General features: G+C 38.7%; 1 protein-coding gene across 4 annotated transcripts in view; it reads left to right on the top strand.

The window, feature by feature from the left end:
* The window catches only part of KATNBL1 (katanin regulatory subunit B1 like 1), a 66,961-nt gene extending 49,384 nt beyond the window's left edge, over positions 1–17,577 (top strand). For 2 of the 4 annotated variants that reach the window (XM_077939075.1, XM_077939076.1), the window contains 8 exons: positions 3,209–3,249; positions 4,918–5,101; positions 9,449–9,567; positions 10,761–10,811; positions 10,902–10,991; positions 11,341–11,430; positions 12,697–12,790; positions 15,880–17,577. In XM_077939075.1, coding sequence (XP_077795201.1) covers positions 3,209–3,249; positions 4,918–5,101; positions 9,449–9,567; positions 10,761–10,811; positions 10,902–10,991; positions 11,341–11,430; positions 12,697–12,790; positions 15,880–15,912 — 702 coding nt within the window. In that variant the 3' untranslated portion in view covers positions 15,913–17,577. Of the gene's footprint in view, positions 1–3,208; positions 3,250–4,821; positions 5,102–9,448; positions 9,568–10,760; positions 10,812–10,901; positions 10,992–11,340; positions 11,431–12,696; positions 12,791–15,879 lie in introns of all 4 variants that reach the window. The other 2 variants (XM_015141795.3, XM_077939074.1) reach the window with 1 other exon arrangement.
* Positions 17,578–17,978: the final 401 nt, after the last annotated feature.

Below are 17,978 nucleotides of genomic sequence, written 5' to 3'. Positions count from 1 at the left end.
GATTTGGATTAATAGGAAACATTGATTCAGATAATGGGACTTGTTTCACTGCACATGTCATTAAGAAATTAGCCTAGGTACTGGATATAACATGGGAAATCATACTCCCTGGCACCCACCTTCATCAGGAAGAGTGGGAAAAAAAATGAACCAAACTCTAAGAAGCCACTTAAGCAAATTTTAGTCTTAGAGACTTGGTTGCCATGGACTAGATGCCTTCCCATTGCCCTGTTGAGAATCCGAACTACTCCTCAGAGAGATGTCGGCTTATCCCCTTATGAAGTGTTGTATAAGTTGCTCTATTCGCACTCCACTGCTGACATTCCCAAGTTCGAAACAAAAGATCAGTTTCTCAGAAATTATGTCCTTGGTTTATCTTCCGCTTTCTCTCGCCTCAGAACTAAAGGTCTTTTAGCACAGGCACCACCCCGAGAATTTCCAGTACACCAACATCAGCCTAGGGACCACAACCTCGTCAAAAGTTGGAGGGAAAGAAAACTCGAACCAGCTTAGGAAGGACCCTGCCTAGTGCTTCTAACCATTGAGAACACAGTTAAAACAGCAGAAATAGGATGGACTCATCACACCCAGGTCAAAAGAGCACCACCTCCTCCAAAATCATGGACAGCTATTCTAGGGCTAACTCCAAACAAGCTAAAGCTAAAATGGGTTTGATCCTGTTATGTTGCATCTCTTTCTTTTTCCCATCTATTGCCAGTCCTCTTGTTATTAATGTAACTAGGTCAAGTTCACCCCAAACTATTACCTTTGATGCTTGCCTTGTGATGCCCTGTGGAGATGTGTCAAACCAGAGGCAACTCTCCACTTTGGAAAAGTATCTTTGTCCTTCCCAGCTCTTCTCAGACTGGAATTCTGTTAACTGGGATAAGTTCGTTTGGGAAGAGTTGGACGAAGATTCCAGTATAAACTGAGAGTCTTGCCCTCCCAATACAAAGCTTTTATGCCATAGTTGATCCAACATTCTGTGGACCACTAAAGAGCAAGAATAGACTGCCCCAACCGGTAGTTGTAATTTCCTAAAGCCATACATTCATTTTACTAAAGGAACAGCTTCCTCTAACTGTCAACTAAACCAATGCAATCCAGTACAGGCTATTATCTCAAACCTCTAAGTTCTTCCCCTTCTCTAAGCCAGTTCCCTTCTTTAAGCCGGTTTTATAGTATGGAGGCTGAGGTTTCAGGAGCAGACCCAAATCCTTTGAAATACTCTTCATTGCTCCCCCACCACCTACACCTTCCCCTAAGCCTTCTTCCAGAAACTCCCACAACAAAACTATCGTTCTTCCTCCATCTAATGACAAGACCAAGGTAGCTATTGTGGAAGTCAAAGACCTAAAACAAACTTTGGCAACTGAGACAGGATATCAAAATGCAAATGCCTGGTTGGAATAGATTAAATATTTCATCCACACTTTAAACAAAAGCAATTGTTATGCTTGTGCACACAGCAGGCCAGAGGCCTAGACTGTCCCCTTTCCACTATGATGGTCCTCCAGTCAACCGGGCATGGGCTCTATGGTAGCTCTTTTCCAGGATTCCACAGTCTGGGGTAACAAGTCGTGCCAAGCTCTTTCTCTGTTATATCCCGAAGTTCAACACCCTGCAGGTCAGCCGAGGGCCATCCAGCTTCCGTCTCCCAACACTGAGTTCACTTTGTGTCTCTCATGACAAAGAGGAAACTTAGCACCCCTTAGAGACCTAAAAGGATGCAGTGAACTTAAGACTTTCCAAGAGCTCACCAACCAGTCAGCCCTTATACACCCCTGAGCAGATGTATGGTGATATTGTGGTAGACCTTTGCTGGACACTCTGCCAAGTAACGAGTGTCACTTGCGCCCTAGTCCAATTGATTATCCCTTTCACCCTGGCATTTTATCAACCAGAGAAACTAAAAAAACACAATGTCATAAAGCAAGGGAAGCCCGTTATGGGTCTTTCAACTCCCACATTTATTTAGATGCAATTGGAGTCCCATGAGGAGTACCAAATAAATTTAAGACCTGAGATCAAATAGCTGCTGGATTTGAGTCAATATTTTGGTAGGTGATTAATAAAAATGTAGATTAGATATATTACACCTATTACAACCAACAGCAGTTTATTAACTATACTAGATATGCTGTTAAAGGAATAGCTGAGCAATTAGGGCCTACTAGCCAGATGGCTTGGGAAAATAGAATGACCTTAAACTTGATATTAGCAGAAAAAGGGGAAGTTTGAATCATGATTAAAACTCAATGTTGTACCTTCATCCCAAACAATACCGCCCCTGATGAAAGTATAACAAAGGCATCGCAAGGTCTAACTGCTCTGTCCAATGAGTTAGCAAAAAACTCAGAAGTAAATGACCCCTTCACAGGGTGGCTAGAAAAATGGTTTGATAAATGGAAAGGGATCATAGCCTCCATCCATACTTCCCTTGCGATTGTAGCAGTAGTACTTATCCTTGGATGCTGCATCATACCTTGCATCCGCAGGCTAGTCCAAAGACATATAGAAATAGCCCTTACTAAAACTTCTGTCAGTTCCCCTCCACCGTATTCTGATAAGCTCTTTCTTTTAGAAAACCAAGCAGAACACCTAAGCCAAGACATGTTAAAGAAGTTTGAAGAGGAGACCTATAAAATTCAAAAGGGGGAAATTGTTAAGTACAATGAGTTCTGAGTTCCTCTGGGAACCAGTATGTCAGTATGCTCAGCGTCCTTATATTTTGTTCTCCATTTTAAAGTTTAACTTCCTTGATCTTTACACCTCCTTGCCCTTAGTTTTAGTAAACAACCCCCTTCTACCCTTTATACTCACATATTTAGAGTCCTAGGTCATCCTTAGTCACCTGCTCTGTCCTTAGTCATCCTTAGTCACCTGCTCTGTAACCATCCTTCCCGCCAAAACTGCTCACCCCGCCACTCCGGCTCGTACCCAAATAGCCTATCGGAATTAGCTGAGACTGTGCTGTCTAACCCTAGCCAATAGGGAAATGACACAGCAGTAGGGACTAACTGCATTAGGGATAAGAACCCCTTCTCCTCCCTTGTCCAGTGTACTCTTGTGACCACTTCAGGCGCGAGTGGCACCCTTCTGCAAAAGTAAATTGCCTTACTGAGAAAGCTTTTTGCTGGAGCGCTGATAATTCTTTGCAGCACCGAGCATTTGTTTCTAACATCAACTATCTACTTTCATTTTTCAGGTTAAGAAATCTCCAAAACAGTTGGCTGCTTATATAAATAGGTAAGAGTTTCTTTAAAGTTTGTGGTAAACAACAAATATGGAAGCTGGGTAAGGATGACATTAAGGGAAAAAATAAGCATTCTCTTTTGTCATCATAATAATTAACTTATTGTCAGACAGCTCCTCTGTGCCAGTATCTGCACTAATAAACACATCAGTATTGTCTCTGCTCCTTACAACGGTCCTACTCTATAGATAACATTACCCCTAACAGCTGATGAGAAAACTTAAGATCAGAGAAGTTAAGTGATTTGTTCAGAATCATATAGCTAGAAAAGTGGTAAGAATGACATTCATTCTCAGATCTGCCTAACTTCTAAAGGCACTTTCTACAAAACCACTGGTTTTCAAAGTGTGATTTGAGGACCTGGGGGTCCCTAAAGACCATTCATGGAATTTGTGAAGTCAGAATTACTTCTATAGCAATACTAAGACATTGACTGTCTTCATTCTCTTTTTTGAGGGCACAATATAATTTTTCAAGAAGCTGTATGCCATTTGATATCAATAGACTGAATGGAGAAGCAGAAATGAGAACCCAGCTGTCTTTTGTTAAATCAGATATTAGAGATATATAAAAATGTAAAACAGTACCATTCTTCTCATTTTTAAACAAGGTATTTTGGAAAATATGGGGTTTTGGTAAGATAGTCCGTGTTAGTATTAATATGTAATTAGTCTGTTGTTTGAATGAATTAACAAATGTTTTTAAATTTTGTTTTAGTTTTTACACAGTAAATATCAACAGATATTATTCACATAAAAAATTATTTTGGCCGGGCATGGTGGCTCACGCCTGTATTCCCAGCACTTTGGGAGGTCAAGGCGGGTGGATCACAAGGTCAAGAGATTGAGATCATCCTTGCCAACGTGGTGAAACCCTGTCTGTACTAAAAATACAAAAATTAGTTGGACGTGGTGGCACGCGCCTGTAGTCCCAGCTACTCAGGAGGCTGAGGCAAGAGAATCACTTGAACCTGGGAGGCAGAGGTTGCAGTGAGCCGAGATCATGTCACTGCACACCAGCCTGGCGACAGAGCAAGACTCTATCTCAAAAAAAAAAAAAAGATTATTTTGAGTCATTAATAATTTTTAAGGGGGCAAAGCATCCTGACACTAAAACATTTGAGAACCAGTATATTAAACCATGAGGCTTGCTCTATTGTGTTCTGTCTTACTCAAATAAATTAATATACTTCAGCTTGAACTTTAAAATATACAAACTTGCAATCTTATTTGCTACTTTGTTAGGAAAAGATTAGGTTTCTAGAAAATGTTGTGATTTTCTTACTCCCAGAATGGCCTTTAATATTTCATTTTTAAAAGCATTCTAGTTATTATGTCTGTCTTCATTTTTATTTGGTATAAAATGTCATCCTTTACATTGTCTTCCAGATAATTTGTAATTTCCTTTTTACTTTCCTCTTCAACTCAGAATTAAGATTTTTAAAATTCTACTTCGAATTTTAGTGGATTACAATCACAAAATATAGCCTATTAATTCTCTGTTTAAAACTTTTAAAGGATTTCATATTGTTCTTTTTCATTTAAGAAAATAAATTCTTTTTACAGAACAGTTGGACAAACTTTGAAAAGCCCAGATAAACTTCGTAAAGTGATCTATCGCAGAAAGAAAGTTCATCATCCCTTTCCAAATCCTTGTTACAGAAAAAAACAGTCCCCTGGAAGTGGGGGCTGTGACATGGCAAATAAAGAAAACGAACTGGCTTGTGCAAGCCACCTGCCTGAAAAATTACACCATGATAGTCGAACGTATTTGGTTAACTCCAGTGATTCTGGTTCTTCACAGACAGAAAGCCCATCATCAAAATATAGTGGGTTTTTTTCTGAGGTAAGTTTTTCTCTAAGTCATGTCTAGTTTAACTTTGTTCCTGTTATAATCTTGATTTTTTTCTTTGCCATATTCCACTAGCAGAATAATTTGCCACCTATTGAATGTAGACTTATTTGAGTCATAGTAACTCCCTGAGACAATTTTCTAGATTAGCCAAATTTGAATTAATAATTTATTCCATTTCTCTAAGATGGGATGAAATGCTTAACAGGCTGCTAAAACTATCCAGAATGACAAGTTAGCCAGGAGATATTTAAAGGAAGGGAAAAGGAGAAATCTTGGCTAAAAAAGTGGAGCACTAGGCCAGACACAGTGGCTCACACCTGTAATCCCAGCACTTTGGGAGGCCGAGGTGGGTGGATCACGAGGTTAGGAGTTTGAGACCAGCATGGCCAACATGGTGAAACCCCATCTCTACTAAAAATACAAAAATTAGCTGGGCGTGGTGGCAGGTGCCTGTGATCCCAGCTACTCAGAAGGAGCCTGAGACAGGAGAATCGCTCGAACCCGGAGTTGGAGGTTGCAGTGAGTTGAGATCGCACCATTGCACTCCAGCCTGGGCAACAGAGCGACTCCGTCTCAGAAAAAATAAAAATAAAAAGAAGGACAACATCTGCAGGCAGATCACCTGAAGTCACGAGTTCCAGACCAGCCTGGCCAACATGGTAAAACCCTGTCTTTACAAAAGTACAAAAATTAGCTGGGCATGATGGTGGGTACCTGTAATCCCAGCTGCTCGGGAGGCTGAGGCAAAAGACTCACTTGAACCTGGGAGGCAGAGGTTGCAGTGAGCCATGATCGTGCCATTGCACTCCAGCCTAGGCAAGAGAGCATGACTCTGTCTCAAAAAAAAAAAAAAGTGGACCACCGAAGCCAGTTATCCAGACACATTTAGCTGGGCTCTCGAAATTGCCTAGTTAAAGCATAGTTCAGGCAAACCTGCTGTGGTTTGCTGCTCTTCTGGCTCAAGCAAAACTGGTTGTTTTAACAGACTCAAAAGCGTTTTTGAGAGTGATAGAAATATTCTACAACTGGACCTGGCCAACATGGCAAAACCCCATCTCTACTAGAAATACAAAAATTAGCTGGGCATGGTGGCACACTTTGGGAGGCCAAGGTAGGTGGATCACTTGAGGTCAGGAGTTCAAGACCAGCCTGGCCAACGTGGCAAAACCCCGTCTCTACCAAAAATACAAAAATTACCCAGGCGTGGTGGTGCACACCTATAATGCCAGCTACTTGGAAGGCTGAGGCTCAAGAATTGCTTGAACCTGGGAGGCAGAGGTTGCAGTGAGCCAAGGTCATGTCACTGCACTCCAGCCTGGGTTACAGAGTGAGATTCTGTCTCAAAAAAAAAAAAGTGGACAAAGGACACAACAGACACTTTTCAAAGGAAGACATACATGTAGCTGACAAGCATATGAAAAAATGCTCAGCCTAAATGCTAAACCTAAAATCACTAATCATTAGAGAAATGCAAATTGAAACCACGAGATATCTCATACCAGTTAGAATGGCTATGATTAAAAAGTCAGAAAATAACAGATTCTGGCAAGGTTGTAGAAAAAAGGGAACACTTATACACTGCTGGTGACAATGTAATTTAGTTTCAGCCATTGTGAAAGCAGTGTGACAATTTTTCAAAGAACTGAAAACAATCTCATTATTGGATATATACCCAAAGGAATATAAAACATTCTACCATAAAGACACATGTATGCGTATGTTCATCGCAGCACTATTCACAGTAGCAAAGACATGGAATCAATGGAAATGCCCATCAGTGATAGACTGGAAAAAGAAAATGTGGTGCATATACACCATGGAATACTATGCAGCCGTAAAAAGAACGAGATCATATCATTTGCAGTCACACAGGTGAACCTGGAGGCCATTATCCTAAGCGAACTAATACAGGAACGGAAAGCCAAATACTTCATGCTCTCAGTTGGAGTGGAAGCTAAACCCTGCACTAGTGCATATGGACACAAAGATGGGAACAACAGACATGAGGCCTACCTTAGGGTGGAGGGTGAGAAGAGAGTGAGGATCAAAAACCTACCTATCAGTTACTTCACTTACTACCTGTGTGACGAAATAATCTGTACACCAAACCCCCACAACATGCAAACTACCTGTATAACCTGCACATGTGTCCCTGAACATAAAATAAGTTTGTTTTGTTTTGTGTTTTGAAACAGGGACTCTTGCTCTGTCACCCAGGCTGTGGTGCAGTGGTACAATCTTGGCTTAGTGCAACCTCCACCTCCCATGTTCAAGCAATCCTCCCACCTCACCCTCCAGAGTAACTGGGACTACAGGCATGTGCCACCACACCCAGCTAATTTTTGTATTTCCTATAGAGACAGGGTTTTGCCATGCTCCGCAGGTTGGTCTCAAACTACTGAGCTGAAGCGATCAACGTGGCTCAGCCCCATCCTAAAGTGCTGGGATTACAGGTATGAGCCACTGTGCCTGGCCAGTATAAAAGTTTTTTTTAAAAAAGTTTCAGTTGTGCATTTTAAAAACTACCACAGTGAGACATCTTTCTCAAGAACCTCCAAAACGTTACATTCTCAATTTCACTACTTTTCGCTAAACCTTACATTTAACTAATAGGTTTATTGCTTATTCTTGTTTCATACCTGTTTTCTTGATTGACCAGTACCTGCTCTAAAAACCTAAATCTGAAAGTGATACCATAGCATCTTAGCCAAGTTAAAATACATATAACCATTGACCTAACTGTTCCAATTGTAAAATTAATTTTAACAAAAGTATCTGTACAAGTGCATATATTTACATATATCAGGATGTCCACTGATGCATAGTTTTGATAGGTAAAAACCAGAATCTAAATAAATTATGGTATATAAAGACTAGAGAATATGCTGCTGTTTTTTGTTGTTGTTGTTGTTTTTAAGAGATGAGGTCTCACTGTCTCACTGTCTTTCCCAGGCTGGACTCAAACTCCTGAGCTCAAGTGGTTCTCCCACCTCAGCTTCCCGAGTAGCTAGGACTGTAGGCACACAGCACTGTGCCAGGCTATGCTGTTGTTCTTTAAAAGTGAAGTTGGGCCTGGTGGAGTGGCTCATGCCTGTAATCCCAGCACTTGGGAGGCCAAGGTGGGCAGATCATGTGAGGTCAGGAGTTCAAGACTAGCTTGGCCAACATGGCAAAACCCCATCTCTACTAAAAATAGAAAAATTAGTTGAGTGTTGTGGTGGGTGCCTATAATCCCAGCTACTCAGGGAGGCTGAAGCAGGAGAATCACTTGAGCCTGGAGGTGGAGGCTGCAGTGAGCTGAGATTACACCACTGCACTCCAGCCTGGGCAACAGAGCAAGACCCTGTCTCCAAAAACAAGCTTGATCTATGTTTTGACATTGAAAAATGTTCATATATTATAGGTAAAAAAGGTTTTGAACAATATAGATAATGACTTTTTTTTTTTTTTTTTTTTTTTGAGACGGAGTCTCACGCTGTTGCCCAGGCTGGAGTGCAGTGGCGCGATCTCGGCTCACTGCAAGCTCCGCCTCCCGGGTTCCCGCCATTCTCCTGCCTCAGCCTCCTGAGTAGCTGGGACTACAGGCGCCCGCCACCGCGCCCGGCTAATTTTTTGTATTTTTAGTAGAGACGGGGTTTCACTGTGGTCTCGATCTCCTGACCTTGTGATCCGCCCGCCTCGGCCTCCCAAAGTGCTGGGATTACAGGCTTGAGCCACCGCGCCCGGCCTGATAATGACTTTTTCAGAGTAGTTATATGTGTACTTAGTTTGTCTTTGTCTAGAAAATAGTCAGGAAAGATACATATCAGTCTGTTAAGTGATTATTTCTGCAGAGGGATATTGGATGTTTTTGTGGGCAGGTAGAGAGTATTTACTTTTTATCTTACATAGTTCTGTGTTAAACACATTAGAACAGGAAAATGACACTTCATTACCTAACAATAAATAGATAAATTTAAATGATACTACAACACTTGTCAAAAACTGAGTTTTTGTGATTCTCATGCCATTCATTTGGTAATGACTAGCCTATATGTTTACATTTTTCTTTTATCCATGTTATAAATTAAGTCCTAGTTTATAGGTCAGCTAAAAATAATTTTACAAATTATTGGGTTGTAAAAGAAAAACGGTAGCTAGTAAAAAGTATAAACGGGTCTTAAATTTGTTCAGATCATTTGTTTACTATGGTCAACTGCAGTATTCCCTTTAGTGGGCCAGTAAAAGGAGTTACCTTTGCATAATATTTAACTGTATCTACCAGAACGATTTAATAAAGCAATAGTTTCATACCCTGTTTCAGTATGCTTTTTAACAAATCAGATTATTGCCTTTCAGGTTTCTCAGGACCATGAAACAATGGCCCAAGTTTTGTTCAGCAGGAATATGAGATTGAATGTAGCTTTAACTTTCTGGAGAAAGAGAAGTATAAGTGAACTTGTAGCTTATTTGTTGAGGTAAGTGTGACGTTTTATCCTCTTTGTTCAATCACTTTTTTTCTGAGACAAGGTCTTGCTTTGTCATCCAGGTTGGAGTGCAGTAGTACAATCATGGCTCACTGCAGCATCAACCTGCTGGGCTCAAGCAGCCCTCCCACCTCAGCTTCCCGAGTAGCTGAGTACAGGCGCACATCAGCACACCTGGCTAATTTTTTAAAAAATTTTTGGAAGACATGAGGTATCATGTTTCCCAGGCTGGTCTCAAACTCCTGAGCTCAAGTGAACCTTCTTCATTATTCTAAACTGCCTATACGTAGCTTCAGTAGAGACAGTGTGGCTTACGTTACATTCGTCACCCATCTAAGAGTAACCAAAATACAGAAAACAGTGTTTTATCAGATTGAACAAACCTGTTACCTTTTCTGACTGCCATTCTTACCTGTAAAACTAAGAGATAACAATATGGGAAAACTAACCTTCTAAAAATCCCTTTTGAGGCCAGGTGTGGCAGTTCTTGCCTATATCCCAGCATTTGGGGAGGCTGAGGTGAGAGAGTCACTTGAGCCCAGGAGTGAGAGACTGAGCAACATAGCAAGACTCCATCTCTACAAAAAATAAAAATAATTAGCCAGGCACAGTGATGCGTGCTTGTGGTCGCAGGTACTTGGGAGGATCGCTTGAACCCAGGAGTTGTAGTGAGCTGTGATTATGCACCTACATTCCAGCCTGGGCAACAGAATGAGACCCCGTTTCTTGAAAAAAAATTTTTTAATAAAAATAAAAAGTAAACATCCCTTTTGAGTGGGAATTTGAAGCATTACTTTCCTCATTGTATTCAAGTCTCTCAAATGTTACCTTAGGGAAGCCTTCTTTGACCACCTTATTTTAAAATACCTATTACTCCACTCCCTATTTCCCTTTCCTGTTTTATTTTTCTCCATAGCACTTACATCAACTTGCTCTATATGTCTTAGGTCTAGTTATTTGTTTATTACCTGTCTCTGCCCCACCCCCCAACCCCCACACTTGCTCACACACTGGAATACAAGCCCTGTGTCATTTTTCATTGCTGTATCCACAGACCTGACTCATTGTAGATACTGACATTATTAAATGAATGAATTTCTCAAATGCAGTGTGAATAATCATAATATGAAAGTAAATAAGGAAATCAGCTCTCTAAGGCAATGCTATTCTTTTTATACTCTCAGGATAGAAGATCTTGGCGTTGTGGTAGATTGCCTTCCTGTGCTCACCAATTGGTAAAAACAATATTTTTCAGAAAAAAAGTAAGATTAAAGGAGGTCAAATTATGGCCCATCCATATTTTTATAACTTGGTATTTATTTTAGTTTACAGGAAGAAAAACAATATATCTCACTTGGCTGCTGTGTAGACTTGTTGCCTCTAGTAAAGTCACTACTTAAAAGCAAATTTGAAGAGTAAGTGCTAATCTGAATCTTGATTCATTTTTCTTTTTCAACATCCTTGATTTTGTGCTTTGTGAGTACGTAGTAGATTGGGCTCCATGAGACATACAAGGTTTCTGTTTTCAAGAAGCTAATAGTACAATTAGGAAAAGAGTATGAAATGACTAAAGAACAATTATAAAAGCATCTCTAAACAAATTACATGAAATATACTTTTGTGAAATAGATCATGAAGGTAACAACTTTTTAAAAGGGAAGAGACCAATGTGTGTATGTGTTTTTTGGGAAGGAAAGTATCATCTCTTATAAAAAGGATTCTTAGATGAAAACACTTGAATTTTGTAACAAAATGTCATTTCAGATATGTTATAGTTGGTTTAAACTGGCTTCAAGCAGTCATTAAAAGGTGGTGGTCAGAACTATCATCCAAAACAGAAATTATAAGTGATGGGTGAGTATACCTTTAAAGATAAACTCATGCTGAAATTTTCTTCAGGAAAGCAGCTTGATTAAACTAGGTAATAATTTTATCCCGTTTTCATCAGTGTGTGGTATTTATTCTCTTCATATTCAGAGAGATACTAACTTAAGAGACTGTTCATTTGTGAAAACCACACCTGGAAGTTGAATTCCAGAGCCTCCTAACCCCCTGTATCTCTTCTTCTGGCACAACCCTACCCTTCATTTTAGAAGAAAAACACAATAGCAGTTTAATCCTCCTCTTCGTTATATGAGCAAGGGACGGAAAAGAGATGCCCATAGTTGAATAAGGAATGGAGGCACCCTGCAGGGTCCTTTAGCCTAGACATTAACCTGAAAGTCTGATGTCGATGTTTATAGTTCTAAAAACTATATTATTACCGCCTTGATGTGAAAATTGTGGGTATTCTACTAGAATATAGCCAGATTATCATGAAACCACAGAAAAATATCTCCCAACAGTTTCCTTAAAGTCCATAATTTTGGGCCAGGCGCGGTGGCTGATGCCTATCTGTAATCCCAGCACTTTGGGAGGCCAAGGCAGGCAAATCACTTGAGCTCACAAGTTTGAGACAGCCTGGGCAACATGATGAAACCCCGTCTCTACAAAAAATACAGGAATTAGCCAGGTATGGCGGTGTGCACCTGTAGTCCCAGCTACTCAGGCTGAGGCAATTGGATCGCTTGAGCCCAGGAGGTGGAGGTTGCAGTGAGCCGAGATGGCACCACTGCACTCCAGCCTGGGCGATAGAGCCAGCCCTAGTCTCAAAAAAAAAAAAAAAAAAGTCCACAATTTCTTTTATAGGCTCTCAAAATTTTCTACTTCACACCCAAACAATGTCCAAATGTTCCAAATGCCTGGTCATTTTCTTACCTGCTTTGACAACTAAGTATTTTCTTTCTTTTCTTAAATCAAAATCAAGTACGAAATTTTATTAATTTTGGAATTGACAAAACATCTTTTGTTTTTTCCAAGAATTAATTAAATTGGAAGTATATGGGGGTATTATGTGAATAAACCTTTAATTTTCATGACTGACGTGTATTATTCTAAAAGTTATTTGACTTTTTTTAAAATTTCTCTCCACATTCCCGAATGTTTTATTTCAAATAGCATCATTTTCTCCTGATAAATACCTGAAAAATTTTAGAATGGTTTTTATTATGCATATTTATGATGAAAGTTTGTATCTTAATATATTTGCTTTCTCATTTTTCTTCCTTTTTTTTGTTTTAGAAATATAAAAATTTTAAAACAACAATTAAGTGGATTATGGGAACAGGAAAACCATCTTACTTTGGTTCCAGGATATACTGGTAATATAGCTAAGGTAATCTATATTTAAGCTTATAAATTAAACATTAAAAATGAGAAATAATATTTTACATTTATTAATGAATTTTTCAAGTCTCTAGGCAGAATAATTTGGTACTGTTCTGATGTCTAAAGTCAATTTCATATTTGCAAATGCTTCAGGTCCTCTGTGTGTAACTGTGACCTTGGCAGCAAGCACAGGAATTGGCCATTGAATATGTTTCATGTACAGCCCCTGATATGCTATGCTAGAGGATATTTACACAGGGTTTTAATCAGAGAAAAATATTTGAAAAAATTTTGAGAATCCAGTAAGGAAAGCATCAGAAAACAAGATGAGGAACTCAGGAAACAAGGGATAAGGAACACAATTAAATGGTTTTGGAGATTAATTTTTACTTTTGCTAATGTTATGCTTTTTGAGAAGGTAAACTATTTAAATCACAGTGAATTTGACTTTGGTCTTTATTGATTTATCTCTTAAAGGAAAAAGTTAAAATTGGTAGTTTGAATTTTAATATTTATACTCCAGAAAACATTGGTAGTTAGGCCGAGCACAGTGGTTTACGCCTATAATCCCAGCACTTTGGGAGGCCAAGGCAAGCAGATCATCTGAGGTCAGGAGTTTGAGACCAGCCTGGTTGGTGAAACCCCGTTTCTACTAAAAATATAAAAAATTAGCTGGGTGTGATGGCGCATGGCTATAATCCCAGCTACTCGGGAGGCTGAGGCAGGAGAATCGCTTGAACCCGGGAGGCGGAGGTTGTGGTGAGCCGAGATTGCGAGCCATTGTACTCCAGTTTGGGCAACAGAGTGAAACTCTGTCTCAAAAAAAAAGAAAAAACATTGGTAGTTAAAAAATAATTGAAGAAAAAATTGTAATTCAGAAATACTTTTACTCTATTACTGGGCATACTGCTATCATAAATGGGCATTAGTCAGGAATATAAAAAGCATTCTTTGGTTTTAAGTATATATATATTTCTATATATATATTTCTAAATATATAAATAAATATATATTTAAATATATATTTAGATAAATAAATATATATTTAGAAATGTATATATATTTCTAAATAAGAGGATTTATGTCATGGACCTAGTTACAAAATTTTTCTCATAGCCAAAACAACTACTTAGAATTCAGGGGAAAAATAAATATAATGCTAAGGGAAACAGAGGCTTGGGCAAACCCAGGTATCCTTGAGGGATAATCTGGTTTCTACTCCAAGATCATAAGTTCACATCTTACAGGAGACAGATGCTTTCAGGAAATGAATCTAGCTGAGGGAAGAAAAGCAAATGGGAGTGATACCAACAGTGACCAACCAGAAGCTTATCTCCTGTCAAAGTGACAGCCACAAAGGAACTCTGGCCATTGCTATGGAAGACCATGGCCACCCCACCAAAAAAAAAAGGTCTCAGATACCTTCAAAAATAGAAGCAAAATGATATATCAACCAAGTTTGTTACCACCGTATGGGATTTTATAGAACTGTTTTTTTGGTTTTGGTTTTTAATGAAACGGAATCTTGCTCTTTCGCCCAGGCTGGAGTGCAGTGGCATGATCTCGGCTCACTGCAAGCTCCGCCTCCCGGGTTCACGCCATTCTCCTGCCTCAGCCTCCCGAGTAGCTGGGACTACAGGCATCCACCACCACGCCCGGCTAATTTCTTGTGTTTTTAGTAGAGACGGGGTTTCACCGTGTTAGCCAAGATGGTCTCGATCTCTTGACCTCATGATCTGCCCGCCTCGGCCTCCCAAAGTGCTGGAATTACAGGCGTGAGCCACCGTGCCTGGCCTATAGAATTCTTAATGATGAAAATCTTATAAACAAATCAATTTCCTAGGAGGTTTTTGTTGTTGTTTTAGGTTTTTAGAGCATACATGACCAGTATTACCTTACTCTAAAGGGGTGTTGCATTCTGTATAGAACTAAAAAATGATTGTTCCTTATGACTGAAATTTGCTTTCAATCATAATTTTTTTTTTTTTTTTTGAAACAGAGTCTTGCTCTGTCACCCAGGCTGGAGTGCATTGTCGAAAGCTCGGCTCACTGCAACCTCCACCTCCTGGGTTCAAGTGATTCTCCTGCCTCAGCCTCCCGAGTAGCTGGGATTACACACATGCCTGGCTAATTTTTGTATTTTTAGTAGAGATAGGATTTCACCACATTGGCCAAGCTGATTTCGAACTCCTGACCTCAAGTGACCCACCCACCTCCACCTCCCAAAGTAATGGGATTACAGGCGGGAACCACCACACTTGGCCACAGTCAGTTTTTTGCAAAGGGAGAAGCTTTATTGTGAATATGACTTTAAGGTACCGTTTATTATTGAGGACAATATTGAGTGATTAAAAGTTCAATGTGAAGTTTCTTAAGTTATGATGAGACTTTATTACAAAATTAAACCATCAAATTAATTTGTAATTTTTTGAGTATAGAAATTGAAAGAAGAGGGACGGGCAAGGTGGCTCATGCCTGTAATCCCAGCACTGTGGGAGGCCAAGGCAGGCAGATCAGGAGGTCAGGAGATCGAGACCATCCTGGCCAACATAGTGAAACCCCATCTCTACTAAAATACAAAAAATTAGCCGGTTGTGGTGGTGCATGCCTGTAGTCCCAGATACTTGGGAGGCTGAGGCAGGAGAATCACTTGAACCCTGGAGGTGGAGGTTACAGAGAGCTGAGATCACACCACTGCACTCCAGCCTGATGACAGAGCAAGATTCTGTCTCAAAAAAAAAAAGAAATTGGAAGAAGAGGCTGTTGTCAAGCTGGGTTCAAGTGAATATAGCACTGATAGTAAACACCACTGATAGAATTTCTGTGAATGTTAGCTATGAAAGCAGAGTTGTTTGAGCATAGGAACTAACACATTCATTTAGCACTTAGCAAATATTTATTGAGCACATACTATGTGCCAGGCCCTGTGCTGAACAACTGCAGGTAAAAGCACTGAACAAGACACATCTTTTACCCTCAAAAGGCCACAAAAGGAAACTAAGGCAAATTAAGCAACAAGAAAAGAAAAGAAAATGGTTTGGTTTTGTGTGTATTTACTGTACTGTCTAATGAAATGTTTTTGTTTTATCTTCTAAGGATGTAGATGCTTATTTATTACAGTTACATTGAGAGATTTCATCTACTAAAGAGCATTTGGTTTTTCAAAACATCCCTGAACTGTATAATTACAAAAAAAAAGTCTCGTCTGAGAACTGTGAACTGTGGAAGAAATCAAAACTATTTTTTCTTTTAAAAAGCCACATAATGAAACCACTAATGAAATCCCAACAATCTACTTCACATTGAAGTGGAAAAATATCCAAAAGGAGCAGCTTCAATTTCATTGAGGTGAAAGTGCACTATGAAGATTATTCACCTTTGCTGCATTTGGGAGTTATATGGTTATTTGGTAACATTAAGAACTACTGGATTTTAATGCAATCCTGCATAAAAATATAATTTATACTATGTGAAAAAGTAAGACAGGACTTATTACTAGGAACCACCAAGACCAATCATCATTAACTTTTTTAAGATTGTGTTTTATTAAAAAAAAAAAACAAAACACTTAAACGTGTGCAGCTATTTTCTTATGTTGAAAAGACTGAAAGTTTAAAACATGAAAAAATCAATATTAAACATTTTTTGTTCACACTGAGATACTGTGTATGTAAAATGCCTTAATTATTAATAAGCCAATATGTTATGATACCAATATCTGTTTTAAAAAGCTAAAACCAAGCATGCTTCTGGCATGATAAAATCATGGAATTAAATCAGGGGTTTACATTCTTGTAGAATGTTCTTGAAACACTCTCTGCACCATTTTTAAAACTTGAGAATAGTTTTAGTATCTCTGATATTTTTTGCCAGAATCATCATGTCATGTATGTATGTGTTATCCCTATCTAAGGAAAAAGGTGAATATGTTTTTGTATGAATGTTTAACTGGAAGTGTCCATGGACTTGGCTAATTTATATTTACTTTTTATTGTACATAGATTTCTAATATTTTTCATTCCTGTATCATTTAAACTTCCTTCATTTGAGTAAATTGACTAAATATTTCTATTTTTTGCTTTTTTAAATTCTGATTTTGTATGAATTCTAATTCTTTTTCACTACATATGTTTTTTTAAAGAGTTACATACAGTGATTTAGAGTGGTTTACAGTTAATGCTGACCTTGTATTTTAAATTCCAACACTTTGTGTCACTACCTCCTCTAATGGTTAGTATGATATGCTAGCAGACTGTATGAGGTCTTTTTTTAAAATACCATTTTTAGTGTCAGTGAACCAAATTCTGGAATGTCTTAACAGCTCTAAATCTTACTTGTCTTGAAGATGATTGGAGTTTAATACCACTGCCGGTGGTTCACACTTCATCCCATCCTTGATATGCCTGACAGCCATCTGAGCAAAGGTTTTTAGTAATTGAATTTCTCTGCAGTAGTCCTTCAGGCACTTGAATGTAAACCTTTAGCATTTACCCATTTAATGACTACTGATATGAATCACAAGCAAACTTCTTGCTTTGAAAAGTTATGTTTCACTGAGTTCTGGTTTTGTGTAGCTATATTTTATATAGCTAGATATTCCTCACAGTGAACATGAATTGTAATAATTATTTCCTTAAGTCTTTAGATTAGAATAATTTCAGATTATTGCACTTCTGTGATTTGAGAAGGTGAGTTATTTAAGAGGCCAGTTTTCAGGACATGGGAATTTGAATTGTAAACCTGTTATCTCTGTGTAACTTTAACATGATAAAATATAACCTTTCTTTGTGCTTATTCCTGTAGTTATCACTGTCTTATGTAACAGTTTGAACCAGTTAACTTGGTTGGAGTATGGTACTAAAGAGGCTGTGGACAGGAGTTTGATGCTTTTGTAGGTTCATTAACTTTACATACACACAAAATATTTTTATAGCTATTGATTTCACCTTCCCTCAGGTATCCATCTCACAAATTCAGGAAGACGGTATCTATAGCTTAGCATAAACCTTTCGTCTCAAATGGAAACATTACTCAAATAATGGGTATATGTGATACTGTAGACTTTTGATCTAACATTTAAAATAATAGATTCAAAATAAGATATCTAAAATACTGTGTAATGTTTAGTTTCAAAGTATTAAGTAATATTACATCAGATATTTTTCATATTTTTCTCTGGGTCAGATCATTGACTA

Source organism: Macaca mulatta, chromosome 7, assembly GCF_049350105.2.
Source record: "Macaca mulatta isolate MMU2019108-1 chromosome 7, T2T-MMU8v2.0, whole genome shotgun sequence".
In the NCBI taxonomy this organism is placed as follows: domain Eukaryota; kingdom Metazoa; phylum Chordata; class Mammalia; order Primates; family Cercopithecidae; genus Macaca; species Macaca mulatta.
This window is presented reverse-complemented; position numbering and strand designations above follow the sequence as displayed.